This window comes from Cornus florida, unplaced genomic scaffold (genome assembly GCF_030987335.1).
Source record: "Cornus florida cultivar Cherokee Brave unplaced genomic scaffold, ASM3098733v1 CherokeeBrave_3.0.0_Hap2_Chr05, whole genome shotgun sequence".
Lineage (NCBI taxonomy): Eukaryota > Viridiplantae > Streptophyta > Magnoliopsida > Cornales > Cornaceae > Cornus > Cornus florida.
The window spans coordinates 73,748,033-73,765,873 of NW_026775575.1; the positions used below are offsets into that span (position 1 = coordinate 73,748,033).

The 17,841-nt window shown below is 35.4% G+C and overlaps 1 protein-coding gene across 1 annotated transcript; it reads left to right on the forward strand.

Moving 5' to 3' along the window:
- The first annotated feature begins 6,137 nt into the window (after positions 1 to 6,137).
- On the forward strand, positions 6,138 to 7,504 carry LOC132310226 (ethylene-responsive transcription factor 3-like). The gene has a single exon (XM_059808425.1). The coding sequence runs from the start codon at positions 6,578 to 6,580 to the stop codon at positions 7,106 to 7,108; it is 531 nt and encodes a 176-aa protein (XP_059664408.1). The 5' UTR covers positions 6,138 to 6,577; the 3' UTR covers positions 7,109 to 7,504.
- The last annotated feature ends 10,337 nt before the right edge of the window (positions 7,505 to 17,841 follow it).

Below are 17,841 nucleotides of genomic sequence, written 5' to 3' on the forward strand. Positions count from 1 at the left end.
CTCGTGTATTAGGGATGTTTGGTTATTTCGGCTGCGTGATAAGAAACAGGGGACTTTTCTGGCACCTGCTTTTCCATTTGATAAAGTCTTGGGAAAGTATTGTGGTTGTTTCCTCCGAAATGGTTAAGGACGAATTAAACGCATGGACCCGCTGCACCTAGTTCTCCACATGAAGTTGTGTTTTTTTGATGTCTTTTCTCCAACGCGTGAATCTCGATCGTTCTGTGATGTGAATTCGTTTGCGGGTGATATTTTTGTTGACTTTGGTGGTTTATCTCGAAGAGAGCATGTGTTATTGATGAGATTATGCTTCCAGTTTGATTATTGTTAGTAAATTTTCCGAATTTATCAAAATGATTATTTCAGGTTGGACGTCATTATTATTTTTTTTTGTTTCTTTTTTTCATTGACAAGAAACTTACCTACATTATTTGCACCTCTCACTTTGCTCTTTTGGAGACTCCACTTTGAAAAGTAGAGGAGATATGTAACAGGTGGATGCTTGCTTATTTATTTAAAAGCTTAAGTTGTTACATATCCCACCCACTTGTAACATTTTTTCCCACCTGGACCCGTGCAACGCCTTCGTTGCGATCGGGCCACTCTGCATACCCAGAGTGAAGATCCGGAAGCCTTCGGGTGGGGCGCTTGGCGTGACACTGGATCAAAAGACCGGGTCTAGTTCTGATATCAACTGTAATGGTTGGATCCTTACCCATTTATTCAAAAGCTTAAGCTATTGGGTAGTACTGATGCATACTTGCAACATTCTTCCTCACCTGAATCCGCGGAACGCTCTTATTGCGATCGGACCACCCTGTATAGCTAGAGTGAAGATTCGGACGCCACCGGGTGGGATGCCGAATCAAAGACTGGTCTGGTTTTGATATCAACTGTAATGGTTGGGTGCTTGCCCATTTATTTAAAAGTTTAAGCTGTTTTATAGTGCTGCATACCCATTCATTTATATACATTTTAATTCTTATCCAAATCTAATAAGTCCACTTATAATAAGATACTACATTTTTATAAGTTCTATCAAAGTAAGCATTTATGTGTGAATCAACGATCCATTGATTGCACATTGTTTTGTCACACACCTTGTCTGGCTTACCAGACTTGAAGTCGTCGCTGAAACATGTGTTATCAAAACAACTGTCACGTATCTTTCTGTTGCTAGAGAAAGTCGTCTTCGCATTTCGGAAACAACACTTATTATCACTTTGGGGAACAAAAGTCATAGGAGCCAGTTCAAATATTATGAACCCGACCAGTCGTAATTTGGGGAGCAGATAGTATCTTTCGGAACACCTCCCATTCTACATTAATAATGACGGGGATGGCAATATAACGCATTGGACGAGGCCCTACTTTTTTTGTTGGAATTAGAAATTTCACTCCCATTCTACATTAATAATGACGGGAATGGCAACAAGACGGATTGGATGAGGTACTTTTTTTCCGTTGGGATGACAATATGATGAATTGGATGAGACCCTTTTTTTCCGTTGGAATTAGAAATTTTATAAATTCAACTACTACAGTGAGAGGAAACTCTAATTCCCTTTTTACATATTTACACTTCATATACATTTGTATATGTATATATATATATATATACACACACACAAATTGGAAGAGAAAGGCTTGTGTCAACACAAATGAGAAACCTTCATATCTTGCGCTCAAGACTTTATGCCAGGCTCTTCTAATTTCCAACTCCACGTCTAATGGTGTATTAGCACGTTTTGAGAAGGAAAAAAAAAAAAAAATGCATAAATTACACGGTCGCGTTGTCTATATTAAAGTCATCTCACTGTAAATAAATAATAGAAAATTGATATTGTAATTTAACCAAATGAAATTAAAAGAAAGAATATAAAAATTTAATTGATACGTGATTTACTGTAATTAAATTTTGGTAAAAAAAAAAAAAAAAAACCTTTCAGACTTTATAATTTTTATACAATTTTCTTATAAACAGTTAGATGCAGAGTTAATGATAAGTGTCATAAGATATGTTAACATTATTAGTTAATAAAATTCATCCTCATCTTTTTTTCATACGCCCCTACATGATTAACAACGTCCATATCCATTCCAAAAGGGTGGGATATTTTTTTTTTTTTTTTTTTTTTTATTGTTATTTTTTTTTTTTTGTGACTTGAATCATTGATCTTTTACTTTGAAAGATGAAGACATACTATCAAGTTATAAGGTCATTGATGAGATAGGTGAAATTGTCATTAATCATTGTCTTATTTATATTATTTTACCTTGGCATATATTGAAAATATGAATGATACCTTACAATTTAAATTATCTTTTAAATATACCACTTTACCGTTATTTTTGACATTGATAATTTGAATAAGTCCAAAAATAAAAAATAAAAAAATCATCCAAGAAGTATCAGGATTCATATGTTTCTTGAGAGGCATACCACAGTTGCAATGCCCATGGTACATGTGTGGCATTATTGTAGTTTGTAATAGCATTTTCAAATTTCAATGTAAAACGTGAGTTGGGTTTAAACCATCCGAGACAAGTTAATTTTACCCTAGTGATATATATATATAAAAGATCAAATATTTAAGGGTACAGTATGTAAAGTATTTTTTATAAATACTTTTATTTAATAGATTTTTCTTTCTATACATCTTTACATCTCTTCTTTCCTTTCTTTACACGCGAGGATATGAATCATTATTTGGAAATCATGCACCAGAAGTCCGAAACGATACTGTTTCAATATGTGAGGTTCATAATTCAAAACTACACCGTTTTTACAAGTGAGAGGAGTACCGGATCCCGGTTCATTGCTAGAAAGTAATATAACAATAGCAGTGTAGTTTTCAAAATACGAAAAATTATTCGTCGCAACAATTGCAGTGTGTGTCACGGACGATTATAAACACTTTACCAAAATAATACGGTACCTAAAAAGGCATGTCCTCAGAAGTTTGATTTGGTAGTTGTGGGTCACACAGACTCACGACTTAACAGAAGACGAGCGCACCTTTCACACTATGCTGCTATGAATGCTATCGTAAACCGCGTGCCGTCCTTTGTTTTTGTGGTGGGCTTGCTTTGACGGCCTACTGGGCTTTTAGTTCAGCCGAAACAATAATAGGACTCGAAAAGTGGGCCAGTCATGCCTTTTGTCGGGTTTCGAGTGGGTCCCACCTGAATCAATCGCATCATCTTTAACCGCCGGCGCACTGATACACGTGCTCGTACTATTTTATACCAAACACGCCTTTGTTTCTTCTACCACTCTCAGACTTTTTGCTATTGTGCGCCAGGCCTCGTTTAATAGTTCTCACTTACGCGTCGAATTTTAGTGTCTCTGGTTTTGTCATAATTATACCTATTAATACTCGCCTTCCGTCCTGTAATATTTGTTACAATTATCAAAATATAACATTTATTATAAAATAAAAGAAGTAATTTGTAATATTTTAAAATATTATATAAAATTATATAATTTAAATTTCACGATTTTTAAAACATAATACTTATTATGGAATGAAAAGAATAATTCACAACGTTTTAAAATATTATATAAAAATACTGCTTAAAAGAATTATTATTCCATCTTAAAATATGGCAATAAGTTAAATTTTCACTGATCATATTTTTATAAAATTAGAGGTTAAATAGTTTTCTTTATCTAAAGAATGATATCTGAATTTGAGATATTCTTCCCCTTTTTTCCTTTTTATAATGGACCATTTTAATGTGAATAACGTAATAATGATATAACCATATTACGTTTTTGTACTAAATGTAATGATTTGAAAAACAGCAAATGACAAGACCGGACTTAATGATAGTCTTAATAAGCGTTCACATGGACGTGCCAGTATCACACCAAATATTACTGTCAAAGTACTTGAGTAGTAGAATTTCTTTCGTCTTTAAAAAATAGAATTTTTTTTTTTTAATCATTCAAGGGCTCAAAGGCTAAAATGAAGATGACAGTATAGAGACATAAAGTTAAATTAAAAAATATATATAAATCTTGAAACAAAATAAATAAATGAAGAACAGGTTCCAGATTTGTAGGGAAAACAAAACCTAAAACTTGTAAACGGAACCATCATAAGAAAAAGTAGCAAACTGGAGAGACAGAAAAGTCTGGCTATCAGCACGGCAATCGTTTCAAAACTACAACCATAAAACGCTCCGACACACAAAATTCTGCACAAGATTCAATTAAGGAAAAAATGATCAATTCTAAGTAGGAAAAAATCCAAAAACCCAAAACCAGCCTACATCAAAGATCTAACAGGAGAAAAACAACATATCTGCCCAGCTGAGCCGAAAACGAAACAAACAAGAGTAGATCTAGACGAACAAGAACAAGAACAAGAACAAGAACAAAAACAAAAACTGTTGTAAAAAATAGAATTGAAAGTTCCAATTTTATTTCAGAAAAAGTAATGAACTTGAATATCTTAACTTTATAAGAAAAATAAAAATAATAAAACAAAAAATAAATCTTTTAAAGGAAATAAATCTCTAGTATCTTTCGCCTTTATGGAAGCATTGTTGTTCCCCAATGGATCTCTTGATTGTTGAAAAGGTTTTCCAAAAATGGTATATAAGGTCTACTTAATAAAACTTACAAGTAATCTAGATGTAATGATGTGTTTGTTATTTCAATTATTATAAGGAAAATGATATTATTGATGATTTTAATATCTGGACTTAAAATTGACAGAGATAAAAGTATGATTGTTATTTCAAAACTTCAATTTAAATTGGTATCATTATTACTCTTATTTGTTTCAATTAAATAGTCTATTTAAGAATTTGATTTGTACAAAATTTAAAACAAAAACTATAATATTTTACAATTTTTTTTTTATTTTTTAGAGTCACATATATCATTAATTTTGATCATTATAGTAATGAACAAATACCTATCAAAATAATAGATGAATATTCATGATAAAAAACACAATCTTTTATATAAGACATAATCTGTTATATATAATAAGAGATACCTAATCTAATCAGTAATTATACATAAGAGAAACAATCTTAAGTATCTCAACAGTTCTTAGAGAGATACAATATATATATATATATATATATATATATATATATATATAACACATATATAATTTGACATACATGGTTATTGAAACTTTAATTTTCAATAAAGATATTATATTAAAATGAAACCTAAAAAAAAATAAAACACGTCAATATTGTTTCAAATCCAGCTTGATGCAATAATTCACCAATCTAAGTATGAAGTGGTATATTGTTTTTTAATAGGGTTAGATCATACCATTCTAAAATAGTGTCTATTTTCATTTTTTTTTTTTTTTTAAAACAAGGAATTAAGTTACTCTGTCCACTAATTTATTTGCCTCTTCCTACCGAAAGTTTTTGAAGTCTTGTTTGTACGGAGTAAATGGTAAATGAATATATATATATATATATATATATAGATAGATAGATTGATAGATAAAGGGTCGTCATGGCATTTTCAAAGCTAGCGACCAAAAAAGCCAAACACCATCATCCTCCATTAACACAAATTCCCATTCAGACCTAACACCCATCAATCCCATTTACTTGTTCAATTAATTCTTTTCCCCTCCTCCCACCAATTTTTCCCTTTTTACCGGTGGGTATAATTAATTGTTTGAGAAACAACTTTGTACTTAAAATTATTTTGTGTGATTTAGGTATGATTCACAATGAATGTTAAAATTGTTACCATAATCACACCATTAATGACAAATAGATTGGTTTAGTATTTAAAGCCCATCAATGTGATTCAACTTCTTTGGAATGGTTGCGTGAAAAGGAAAAAAATTGTGTTAACCATGCCATCCCCATTGTTGAATATTGACATTCCTTCTAATTCAGAGTAGTCTATAGATTGTGATTGAAGCTTTGACTGAGTCAACCAATCATAATTACTTTTCTTCACTCTCTTAGAAGGAACAAATACAAATGATATATATATATAAATATAACCAAATGTAGTACACGTAACATAAGGGTATGTTTGTCATTTAAGGTAAGAAACAGACACATTAGTGACGCACATTGGTGCGTGTACCATCTCTCATTCTCGTCAAGCCCCCATTAGTTGAGATGTTATGATATGTGTTCACAATATCACAGAGATCTTTCATTTTCGTTAGTTAAGATAGGTGTATATTTATTTAAAACTTTTGAGAAATTCGTTATATTGATGAAATGTTATTATTAATTAATAAAATATTGACACGTGTTATTTGATTTTTTTTTTTTTATATAAAATATATAGTAATTGATTGATAGTACGATAAATGATAGAGTGATTGTGTGTATGAGTCACGCGAGAGGCGTCCTAAAGAGATCATGATGAGTTGTATTATTATTCTAGTATAGGCATGCATTTAATTCATTAAAGCGGCAAATCAAATAATTTATGAAAAAAAGAAAAAGAAAATGAGAAAGAAAATAAAAAGCTCAAAGCTGTCGGTGTTATGAAGACAGTGACAATTGACAAACAATTCCTCTACTATATATACCCCCTAACCATATCTCCATTTCTCTCCAAAAACCAATGGACGTCGAAACACTCTACATACGCAAGAACGCCGCCATCAGCGGCGGCTCGCAGGAAGATCTTCCGCCGGTCCCGGCGGCAACGGCGGGGAAGAAGGAGTCGCACTTTCGAGGCGTGCGGAAGCGTCCTTGGGGCAGGTTTGCGGCGGAGATTCGAGATCCCTGGAAGAAAACTCGGCGGTGGCTCGGCACCTTCGACACGGCGGAGGAGGCCGCGAGAGCCTACGACGACGCCGCCAGAAGCCTCCGCGGACCGAAGGCCAAGACTAACTTCTGTCACGAAGGCAACGCTGCTGCATCGCTGCCTCCGTTGCCGCCAGCTGTCAACCGTGAAGATTTTCCGAAGAAGTTGCCGCATTGGTACTCGGAGGCGGTTTTTCTGTCTGATGGAGGCGGTCGGAGTCCTTTCGGTTCCGGCGCGTCGCCGGCGACGGCTGTAGGAGTGGTGGTGAATGAGCAAGGGAAGAAGATGAGAACTGAGAAGAAGCCCTTTTTGTTCGATCTGAATCTGCCAGCGCCGCTGTTCTGAACCGCCGGTCACGATTTTTTTTATTTGAGTTCTTTTTTGGCCGTAGAAGTCACCGGAGAAATAGTAATCTCTGTTCACGGTGTTTGATGGTGTTGGAGCTCTTTACCAAGTTTACCCTTTTGGCTAGTTATATATTACGGTTATTACCTACTTATCTATGTATTGTACAGTCGATTAGCGAACTTGATACGCAAGTAGTGGCATGTTTGGTTATTGCTTTAGTGGTATCTATGTATTGAATGATTCCTAGTCAAGCGAGTTGTTGTTACTGACTCGGTTTCCACTCAATTTGGGTTCAGAGAAATCTCATTAATCAAATTAGTTAAATCAGTTACAGTTAAAAGCGTTATAAAATAATTTATCCAGCATAGTTCTTTGTGCTTTTTAGGTCACTAATCGAATTTTTTTCTCCAACTTCGTGTAATTTGTTATTATGAAGTTTTTCATTATATTGGCTTATTGGTATAGGTTGATCCACGTCAAATCACTCTAAATGGTAAAGATTTCGGCCTAACAGATTGGTTTTTTATTTGAATCCATCTAATTATTCGAATATAAATTGAAAAATAAAAAAAATCAATGATTGATAATAATCTGAATCCAAAATTGTAATGGAACTCAATTAAATATATATATATATTACATTACAATATACTATATATCAATGTTATATATATTAGTTATATACTACTAAATTTATATATATTAATTATTTATCATTATATTCATTTGGTTGCATAATTATATTATGTAGCTTTTTATATATTATTTCATCTAACTTTATAAATTATACACGTCAGTAAACAAGATTTTAATCTTGTTTATATATATTAATTATTTATCATTATATTCATTTGGTTGCATAATTATATTATGTAGCTTTCTATATATTATTTCATCTAACTTTATAAATTATACACGTCAGTAAACAAGATTTTAATTTCAGAATCTAAATAAGATATAGATTGAGACATTAAGTCCGAGAATATGTTAGTGATTCGAATTCGATAATTCATTTGCTTAACAAATTATATATAAATTTGATCTATCCGATCCTAATCCGATCTATTAACAGTTGAATTTTGGGCCAAAGAACAAAGTACTTATTAGTTGGAATCAACGGTCTCTGGATCATATAAAAATTATTAAATTTTAACGCTATTATATAATAATTGTTAGATTTTAGCGAGAGTCCCTATAATTATTATATTTTAATACCGTAATTGTCTTTCTCTAATTCTTGAATTACATTTCATTCTTCTCTTGCCTCCATTAGTTTTAATTTTTTTTTAATGCAAGAAAAGAGAGAATATTAATCAAAAGTCATAAACATTACAAGCCAAAGTTTTAGTTCTTTTTTTATGCAAGAAAATAGAGAGATTATAAATCTAAAGTCATGAACATTACAAGCCAGAATTTCTCTTCTAAATGACATTGATAACTCTATCTGCTCTACAGATGAAAAGGAATAATATTTATAACATACTCTATAAATATATTTACACTATATTATGTACTACTTATAAAGTGTTAATTAAATTGCATAATAATATAATTTTTTTGAAAGGTAATAATATCACTCACTTTCTTTCTTTTGTAACAATCATTTTCTTTCATACAAACCTTGTTACCCAAAAAAAAAAAAAAAAAAAACAAAAAATCTATTTTTTCTGACAGAGAAATCATTTAAAATATTTTATATTACAAACAAACGAGTGTGTTAGAATGTAGACCATGTTGGCAGCAAAGCAGGCGAAGCAGAGGCATGGGTGAGTCGAATCGACTTTTGTCTGCTTATGTGATAACGCGGCGCAAGAACTCTAATGCGAGCGAGTGCGAGTGCGAGTGCGAGTGCGAGGCGAGTGTGTGTGCGTGTGGGTACGAACTACCAAGATATTCCCGCCGGCACACGCTATACGTCTATCTTTTCATACTACCTTTTTGTATTTGGTGTGTCTGCTCAACTTGTCGTTACTCTTTTGACTGTCTTGGCTGCTTGTTTTCTTTCCACGTTATTTCCGGGAATGAATGTGTCGTGTCTCAAACACACACTTTCTTTATAATACACACACACACATAATACGCACACATATATATAAATAACCCATAATGAAATAACAAATCATGTTCGCAGGTCAGAACCTATCATATACTCGTGTTGATTTAATTGTATTATATTAAACAGCTTAATTCGATTATAACCTATTTAATAATCGTATTTGAAATTCATCAAAGCAAATAACTTTTGTCCCATCAATATTCAACATGCATAAAGTGACTAAGGTAAAAGACAATTGAGTGAGTATGATTGTATAAAGGTCTAAGTTTGTCATGTCAAGTATGGGTAAACCTAAAATGTCACTTTTGTGTCGTTTCAAGGATCGCTTATCCTGTAATTTCCTAATACTAATGGATTTTTTATGTGTAAGTTTTCATTTATGTGGTGTGCTTTGTAATATCCTTAATTTTAAAATGATAGTCTCGGTTTTTTATTTGATGGTTTTATTACATTTTTAAATTCATTATTTGATTATTTGACTATTTGTTTAATTGTTAAATTGTGTAATTGAATTATTTATTTTAATTAAACTTATATGCTTATATAGTATTTGAAGTAATTGTTTATTTAATTTATTAAATAAGTGTGTCTGCTTATATGAGATTATTTGTAGATTAAACGTGTTTAGTTTGATTTTTATTTTTAAAAAGGATTTTGGCATAGATAGTAGTAATGGACCAACAATTAGGTTACATGAACTACTTGGATAGGAGATTCAATGGGTATGGTTTTATCCATGAATAGTTATACATATATATATAGATATATATGTATATAAGTGTGATGTTGCTGAATTTTACCATTTCCCCTTTTTCCGGAGGTTTTGTTGTGCAAGGGCATTTTCGTCTTTTGTCGTTTTGCGAATCGGACACTGTAAAGTGTGCCTGTTGTGTCAGAGAGTTGTTTGGGGCATTTCATGGAGTCCAGGACTCTTTGAAATGTAAGGGTGACCATTTTCACATTTTTTAATTTTTCGGGCCGGACGACTCTGTGTGGGACCCGCTACTGGAACTGTTGCTTACGGGGTTTTTGTTTGGGTCCATTTGCATCATATCAATTTTATTAAATGTATATTATGTGGTTGCAAATTAATATGTATATGTGTGTATACATATGTGTGTAGAGTAAATTAAAGATAAAAGAAAAAGGAAAAATAAATAAATAAATAAATAGATCTAAAAGGAGGTGGGACCCACCATTAGGCCATTTAAGGCCTTGAGACCACAAGTCTTTCATTTCTCTCATCTCTCCCGCTGGATGCTCTCTTCCTTCTCTTTATTGATTTTTTTCTTTTTCTTTGAGCTTTAATTTTGCTCCTCCATTTTTTGGCCGATTGGTCGGGATTCCGGTCTTGGTTCCTGACAGAAAATGTTTCTCTCGTTATTCTCTATGACATAGTCAAAGGATTTAATTTTCTGAGGAGTGGTGATTATTTTATGAATTTTTGAAGTTTTTGAATTTAAGACTTCGGAGGGGGTTTTAAGCCACCTAAAGTCAGATTCCGGAGCTGACCCTTTGGAACAGTAGAATCTCCTCATCGACGGCTACGTTCCCACCTAACAGTTTTCCATTCTGCCATCGTTGACCGGCGTTGACTTTTGTTGACCGACGTTGACTTTTCCGGTCGTGGATATATTTTGGCTACTTTTGAGGTATGGGTGCTCTAATTCACAATTTCTTAGGTTTTATGTGAATTTTCCTTCTTAAATTGACTATAAGCATGTTTAATTTCAATTATTTTGACTATATGATTGTGGTTGATTATATGTAAAGTGGTGGACGTATGCTATGTGATAAATGAGTTTGTGAATTTAGTTACATCCTTGTAGTGAAGAAGCATACTTAGAAATGACAAGTTGTTTACTTTATGTATTTCAATTGTCATGAAAATTTGATGTCATAATCGTAGAAATAAATGTTTAAAATATTTTTTTACAAGTTGTGATTATGATATGGGTAAAATATATGGAATATAATTGTTGAATTTGACATTTAGAATCATGAAACATTTATGCATCCATTGGGAAAGAAAAAGGGAAAAAATATAATTTTTTAAAAAAAACCAATGAAATTGTTTTGGGGAAAAGTTTTTGAAAATTGTTTGTGAAAACCCGGACGCCTAGGAGGCGCCTAGTGGTCTGTGGTGTTAGTGTGATCTAGAGAGGGGACTAGGGAGAGACCCTAGTGTGGTTGAGCTACCCAGGCCGGATGCGACGTCTTGGAGGTGCCTTGTGGTCGTGGAGGGTTAGCCAATCCCCCTTTCGTGACGCCTTGGAGGTGCCTTGGGTCGGATTACATTAACGGTTTGGAAGTTGAAACGGTATGGTTTCAGAAACGGGGAGTGACATTGCATGGCATGACACATCATTGGCATACGTGGTGCATTTGGTAATTGGTTGATATATGTATGTTTGTTGATGATACAGTGGTTTTACTTGACTCCCGAGATATGATCCCGTTCTCTTGCTTTCTATTCTCTATGTGGATTCACGGGGTCATAAGAGGTGTGTCTTAGACACTTCCTACTGAGCGTTTAGCTCACCCTATCATTTTAATATTTTTCAGGTTACGGGAAGGAAGTGGCGGACGACGTTCCTCCATAGGTTTTGATGGGTTAGTAGACTGTTTGACACATTTTGTAGTTATGGTCTCATTTTATTTATTATTTTTATTATTTATAAACTGGGATGACACGTATATTATGTATTGATATGGAAAAGGACGGTAACATTTTTAGTTGACCTCGGGTTTGAGTAAGGACCCGGTTAACAATTCGGACCCTCGGGTTCGGGTCGTTACAAATTTGGTATCAGAGCAATGGTTCGAAAACCATTAGGATGACGGGTAGAGGCCTACCTAGGGTTGTGTGGGAGGTCATTTGCATTATTTATGTGACTATTTTCTATAGTGTTTTGTTATTTGAAAAGGATGCTTAACTGTCTACTTGTTTACATGTTTATGTGTTTACGGTTTTGAAAGACATGCTTCTTTGCTATGTGTTTGCACGTTTATATGCTAAAGTTTATGTTACATGGCCGAATAATTAGATGATATAACCGTGTAAATGAAATGTGAAAGAAAAGAAAAGCATGTTGATTGTGTATGAGGATTATGGTGACGAAATGTGGTAGGCACGATGTATGCAGCTCTAATTTAAATATTAATGTGATGAGTAATAAGCACGGTATTTTGATGGTTATTAGGCATGGTTATGCAAGTATTTTAAAATAAATAAATAAATTTAAATGATGGGGTATGATTGTATCATGGTATGGGATGTGGTTATTATACATATTTGTATACATGTATATGAGTATGCGGTTGAGCATGGATGGTTGTGTAAGTTTTGACTTGAGTAGGCGAGGGGTTCGATTGCTCCAGGGTTGTTTGGGTGCCGGTTCTTGTCGAACTAATGGCGTAGGCTTCTAGCTTGTGAATTGAGCTATTTGGCGTGTAGTCAACCTGATCTTTTAAGTTGCATTTTGTGCGGTGCTTAGAGCACGACATTAGAGCGGGTTCATATTTCATGGCATGATGCCTTTGTTGTGTGTGAGTTTTATGCACTGGTGAATGGGTTCTGGTGACCATGGAAGTGAGAGTTTCGGTATGACTTTAGAAGGTTAGTGTTTATGACTTAGGTCACGATTTAGTGTGGAGATTCTTTACGAATCGGTCGTGGTAGGTGTGATAGCGGTTGTTAGAGTCACGAGTGTGGTTTATGGGTCGTAGATGTGTATTTCGGGCTTTCTGGTACGGTCTAAGGAAACGTGTTGGTTATAGTTGTTGAGGGGGGGACTTGTTGGACTCTATAGGTCCAGGGTGACGTAGGCATTGACTGAAGTCATACCAGTATTGGGTGATCGGTTGTTTGATGTGATTCAGTTCGTGGGTTATAAGAGTCTGTTTTAGAGACTAGTTTGTCGAGGAGTGTTTCATATTTTGGAGAGCTACAAGAGTGTGTTGCGGGTAACTAACTCTCGGTGAGTTGATTGCATGGCTTGGTGGATGAGCAGGATAATAGGTTGTCACGGTTGTCGAGAAAGTCTTGAGGTGGTGTATAGTGGTCAGTTTTAGCTGTGTAATGTAAGGTTACATTATAAGGCAGGTTATATGTGGTCATTAGTGTGTTTAGTCATTTGTGGATGAAGTGATTGACGGTAGGTACTGTGTTACCAAACAAACTGTGTTTTAGAAATTGCAAGTTGTGGACTGGAGTTGAATTTTATGTTAAATTTGGGGTATGAAGAAGTAGTGCTAGTTGTTTGAGGATCCGAAGAAGTAGAATGATGATTGGAATGATTGGGATGAGGGTGATCCCATAAGTTTAGTTGGTAGCCCCATTTGACTTTTGTAGGGGCTAAAGGGGGTTCTGAGAAAACGGGGAAGAGGGGAAGTAGTGACGTTGAACCTAGGGTATGAAGCTTTCTTGTTTAGGCATGTAGATTGTCTTAGAAATAGTGGTTTGGGTGGCCAGTTAAGCGTTGGTGATTGATTGCATTATAGATGGTTTTGAGGAAATAGTTGGGTGTTGAGCATTCTGGGTTTTATACTCGTTTCTGTTTTAAGGATTTGTCGGAATGGCATTACCGTATAGAGATTCTTTTCTAGTGGCAAGTAGTGGCTGTTGTGAAAGGTATCAAGAGTAATGTTTATTCTTTTGTTATGATAGTATCATAGGAAAAATTGCTTGGTAGTGACTTGGTGATCTAGTGGGATGAAAGGTTTGAGTTATCATTCGAGGATGATGGTAGTAAAGGCATTATAGCGTGATGTTTAGTAGTGATGAGCAGAATGGTTTGGGATATGATCAGAGGGTGGATTGGAGAGTATGAGTTGTTTGTTGTATGTTTTTAGGTAGGTGATGGGGGTTGTGCATCAGTCGAGGTGATGATGAGCAGCTTAGTCTTTAAAGCTAGTGAGGACGATATTGCCAGATAGACACCTTTTTCTTTTGACGAGTCAGTGGGTTGTTGTGACTAAGGTCATGAGTAGAGTGTGCACGGTGATCGAAACAGTATCGTATGGGAAGGTAGTGATGGAACGAGTGGTAAAATGTCATTTTATGGCATAGGGGTTGTCATTTAAGAGTGATGGGATGCGGTGTCCGATGAATTGTACTCGTTTTTAGTATTGGTATGTTGTGAGCATTGATGCTCTTATCTGATGGTTGTGTTATGAGTTGTATCTTAGTACTCGACGAATGGGTGGTAGGGATCTGATTGGTATTGGTTAGCATGGGCGTTGCGGGGTATCGTATGCGAGGTTTCTGTTTTGATAGTATATGACGGTCCATCAGTGGCGAGGTCGCCTAGAATTGAGTTCGTAGTTCTGTACGGGTATCAATTTGGTTCTTCTATTTGTGTGTAAAGAGTTTACTTTATCCTAGGTGAGATTGGGTGTCCATGGTTGGACAATTGGTGTGTAGCATGTGACAAGGTGTTGGGTGCATTCAGGTACGAGTCTTTAGTCTCTTGTGAGAACAGGGTTTGTTACCCTTTCCATTTGTTCTAGTCCTGGTAAGGACGTCGTTTGTCATGAGTCCTGTTTTCCATTTAGGAGTGGCGTGCATCCGTGGATAGACGGACTCGTGTGTGGTTTGTTGTGCTATTAGAGCTCGTCGGTAGAAGTCCTGGTTAGAGGGGTCGACTCACTTCCACGGAGGGAGGTGGAGTCTTTAGGTTTTGTAGTGCTTGTTCTGAGAGTGGTCTTTACCAGTGGTGTGTGAGGTACGAGTTTCCGAATAGGGATTGTGTGTTTTTGGTGTTTGGTACTAGCGGTGGTGGCTAGGGGTGTGTTATGAACTGTAAGTTCAAGGATGATTAGGTACTGTGATGTTAGTCATGTACTTGGGTGTTTTTATAAACATTTGATTCGAGCAGTGTCTTGAGGACAAGTGTTAGTGTTGTTTGAGTGCTAAGTAACTAGAGGTATGAATGTGAGGTTCCGTTGAGGAATAATGGGAATGATTGAATTTGGTTTCGAGATCTCAGGCATGAGATAGTCGTGTTGTGTGTTTTGACAAGGTAAGAATTAAATTGAATGATGTTATGGAGTTGTCTACCTGGTATGGATGTTATGAGGAGATCAAAGAGCTTGTATGTTGATTGATGATTGTGGTATTTGGTATTGTATTGCTTTTAGCTTGTTATGATTGTGAGATTATGGCATGATTGGGATTCTTAGAGTATGTATATAACTGTATAGTTGTTGAGGTTACGTAGAGCGATGGATTGATAGTGAGTGGATCTTATTATTGTTTTATGGACTGTGTGAGATTGTGTTTGAGGTTTAGACCTGAGGATAGGAATGACGTCTGTGTTGAGGTCGGATTGATGATGAGAATGGCCTGGCCAACCATTTCTCCTGAGTCAGTCCATCTTTAGCACGATGTCGGGTCAAAGGTCCATGATTGTTTTAGTTTGTCAGAAACAGTGAGAGCACGAAATTGCGGATTGTGTCGGTGTGATAGTGTGGTTTCAGGTGGTTTGTCTCGGTGACAAGGTGTGTTAGGTGGGACCAAGTGTCTAATCCATTTGATTACTAAGGATCTTGTTTCGAGGATTTGTGTCTCGGGTACAGGATAATGCGCTTTACTGATTGGGTGACAAATGTCTATGTAGTTATTGGGAGAATTATTGTTTGGTCATCTTGAGGTCGATAAGTATAGTGATTGTCATATAGTGCGATTAGTAGTTATTGGTACGGTTATGTGGTGGTGTAGTTACGTACTAGATAACAAATGTTTGGTCTGTCGGGGACGTGTAGATTAGAGTTGAGATGGATTGAGAGATGGACGGGATTTCTTGTTTTTGGTTTAATGTGTCCCTTAGAGGATGAGTTGGGTTGGACATTGTAATGTCCGGTGGTCTGGCGACCATTCATTTCTCAGATTTTGGAACCTTTCTGATTGTGCAGAGTAAACTAATGTTCGTTTTGAGTTAGACGTAGAGCCTAGTTGGTCTTATGTAATAATGAGGTGAGAGATGGGTACCGCATTAGGTTTTAATGGCAGTGGTATGTGATTGCCTGGTGACGTTCGGTGTTAAAGACAATAAAATTGGTGAATTCATGGTCTTGGGTTTTGTGAGGTTTCTCGGGTAAGTGTATGTGGCTATGGACCTTCTTCTTAAAGAGGGTAGATTTCGAGGACGAAATCTCTTTAAGGAGGATAGATTGTGATGTTTCTGAATTTCACCATTTCCCATTTTTCTGGAGTTTTTGTTGTTGTAAGGGCATTTTCGTCTTTTACTGTTTTGCGAACCGGACACTGTAAAGTGTGCCGGTTGTGTTAGAGAGTTGTTTGGGGCATTTCATAGAGTCCATGACTCTTTGAAATGCAAGGGTGACCAATTTCACATTTTTTAGTTTTTCGGGCCGGACGACTCCATGTGGGACCCGCTATCGGAACTGTTACTTACGGGGTTTTTGTTTGGATCCATTTGCATCATATCAATTTTATTAAATGTATTTTATGTGATTGCAAATTAATATGTACATGTGTGTATACATATGTGTGTAGTGTAAATTAAAGATAAAAGAAAAAGGAAAAATAAATAAATAAATAAATAGATCTAAAAGGAGGTGGGACCCACCATTAGGCCATTTAAGGCCTTGAGACCACCAGTCTCTCATTTCTCTCCTCTCTCCCGCTGGATGCTCTCTTCCTTCTCTTTCTTGAATTTTTTCTTTTTCTTTGAGCTTTAATTTTGCTTCTCCATTTTTCGGCCGATTGGTCGGGATTCCGGTCTTGGTTCCTAACGGAAAATGTTTCTCTCGTCGTTTTCTATCACATAGTCAAAGGATTTAATTTTCTAAGGAGCGGTGATTATTTTATGAATTTTTGAAATTTTTGGATTTAAGACTTCGGAGGGGGTTTTGAGCCACTTGAAGTCAGATTCCGGATCCTACCATTTGGAACAGTAGAATCTCCTAATCGACGGCTACGTTCCCACCAAAAATTTTTCCGTTCTGTCATCGTTGACCGGTGTTGACTTTTGTTGACCGGCGTTGACTTTGTTGACCGGCATTGACTGCGTTAACCGGCGCTGACTTTTCCGCCCAGGGATATATTTTGGCTACTTTTGAGGTAGGGGTGCTCCAATTCGCAATTTCTTAGGTTCTATGTGAATTTTTCTTCTTAAATTGACTATAAGCATGTTTAATTTCAATTATTTTGACTATATAATTGTGGTTGATTATATGTAAAGTGGTGGATGTATGCTATGTGATAAATGAGTTTGTGAATTTAGTTACATCCTTGTAGTGAAGAAGCATGTTTAGAAATGACAAGTTGTTTACTTTATGTATTTTAATTGCCATGAAAATTTGATGTCATAATCGTAGAAATAAATGTTTAAAATATTCTTTTACAAGTTGTGATTATGATACGGGTAAAATGTATAGAATATAGTTGTTGAATTTGACATTTGGAATCATGAAACATTTATGCATCCATTGGGAAAGAAAAATGGGAGAAATATAATTTTTTAAAAAAAACCAAAGAAATTGTTTTGGGGAAAAGTTTTTGAAAATTGTTTGTGAAAACCCGGACGCCTAGGAGGCGCCTAGTGGTCTGTGGTGTTAGTGTGGTCTAGAGAGGGGACTAGGGAGAGACCCTAGTGTGGTTGAGCTAACCAGGTCGAATGCGACGCCTTGGAGGTGCCTTGTGGTTATG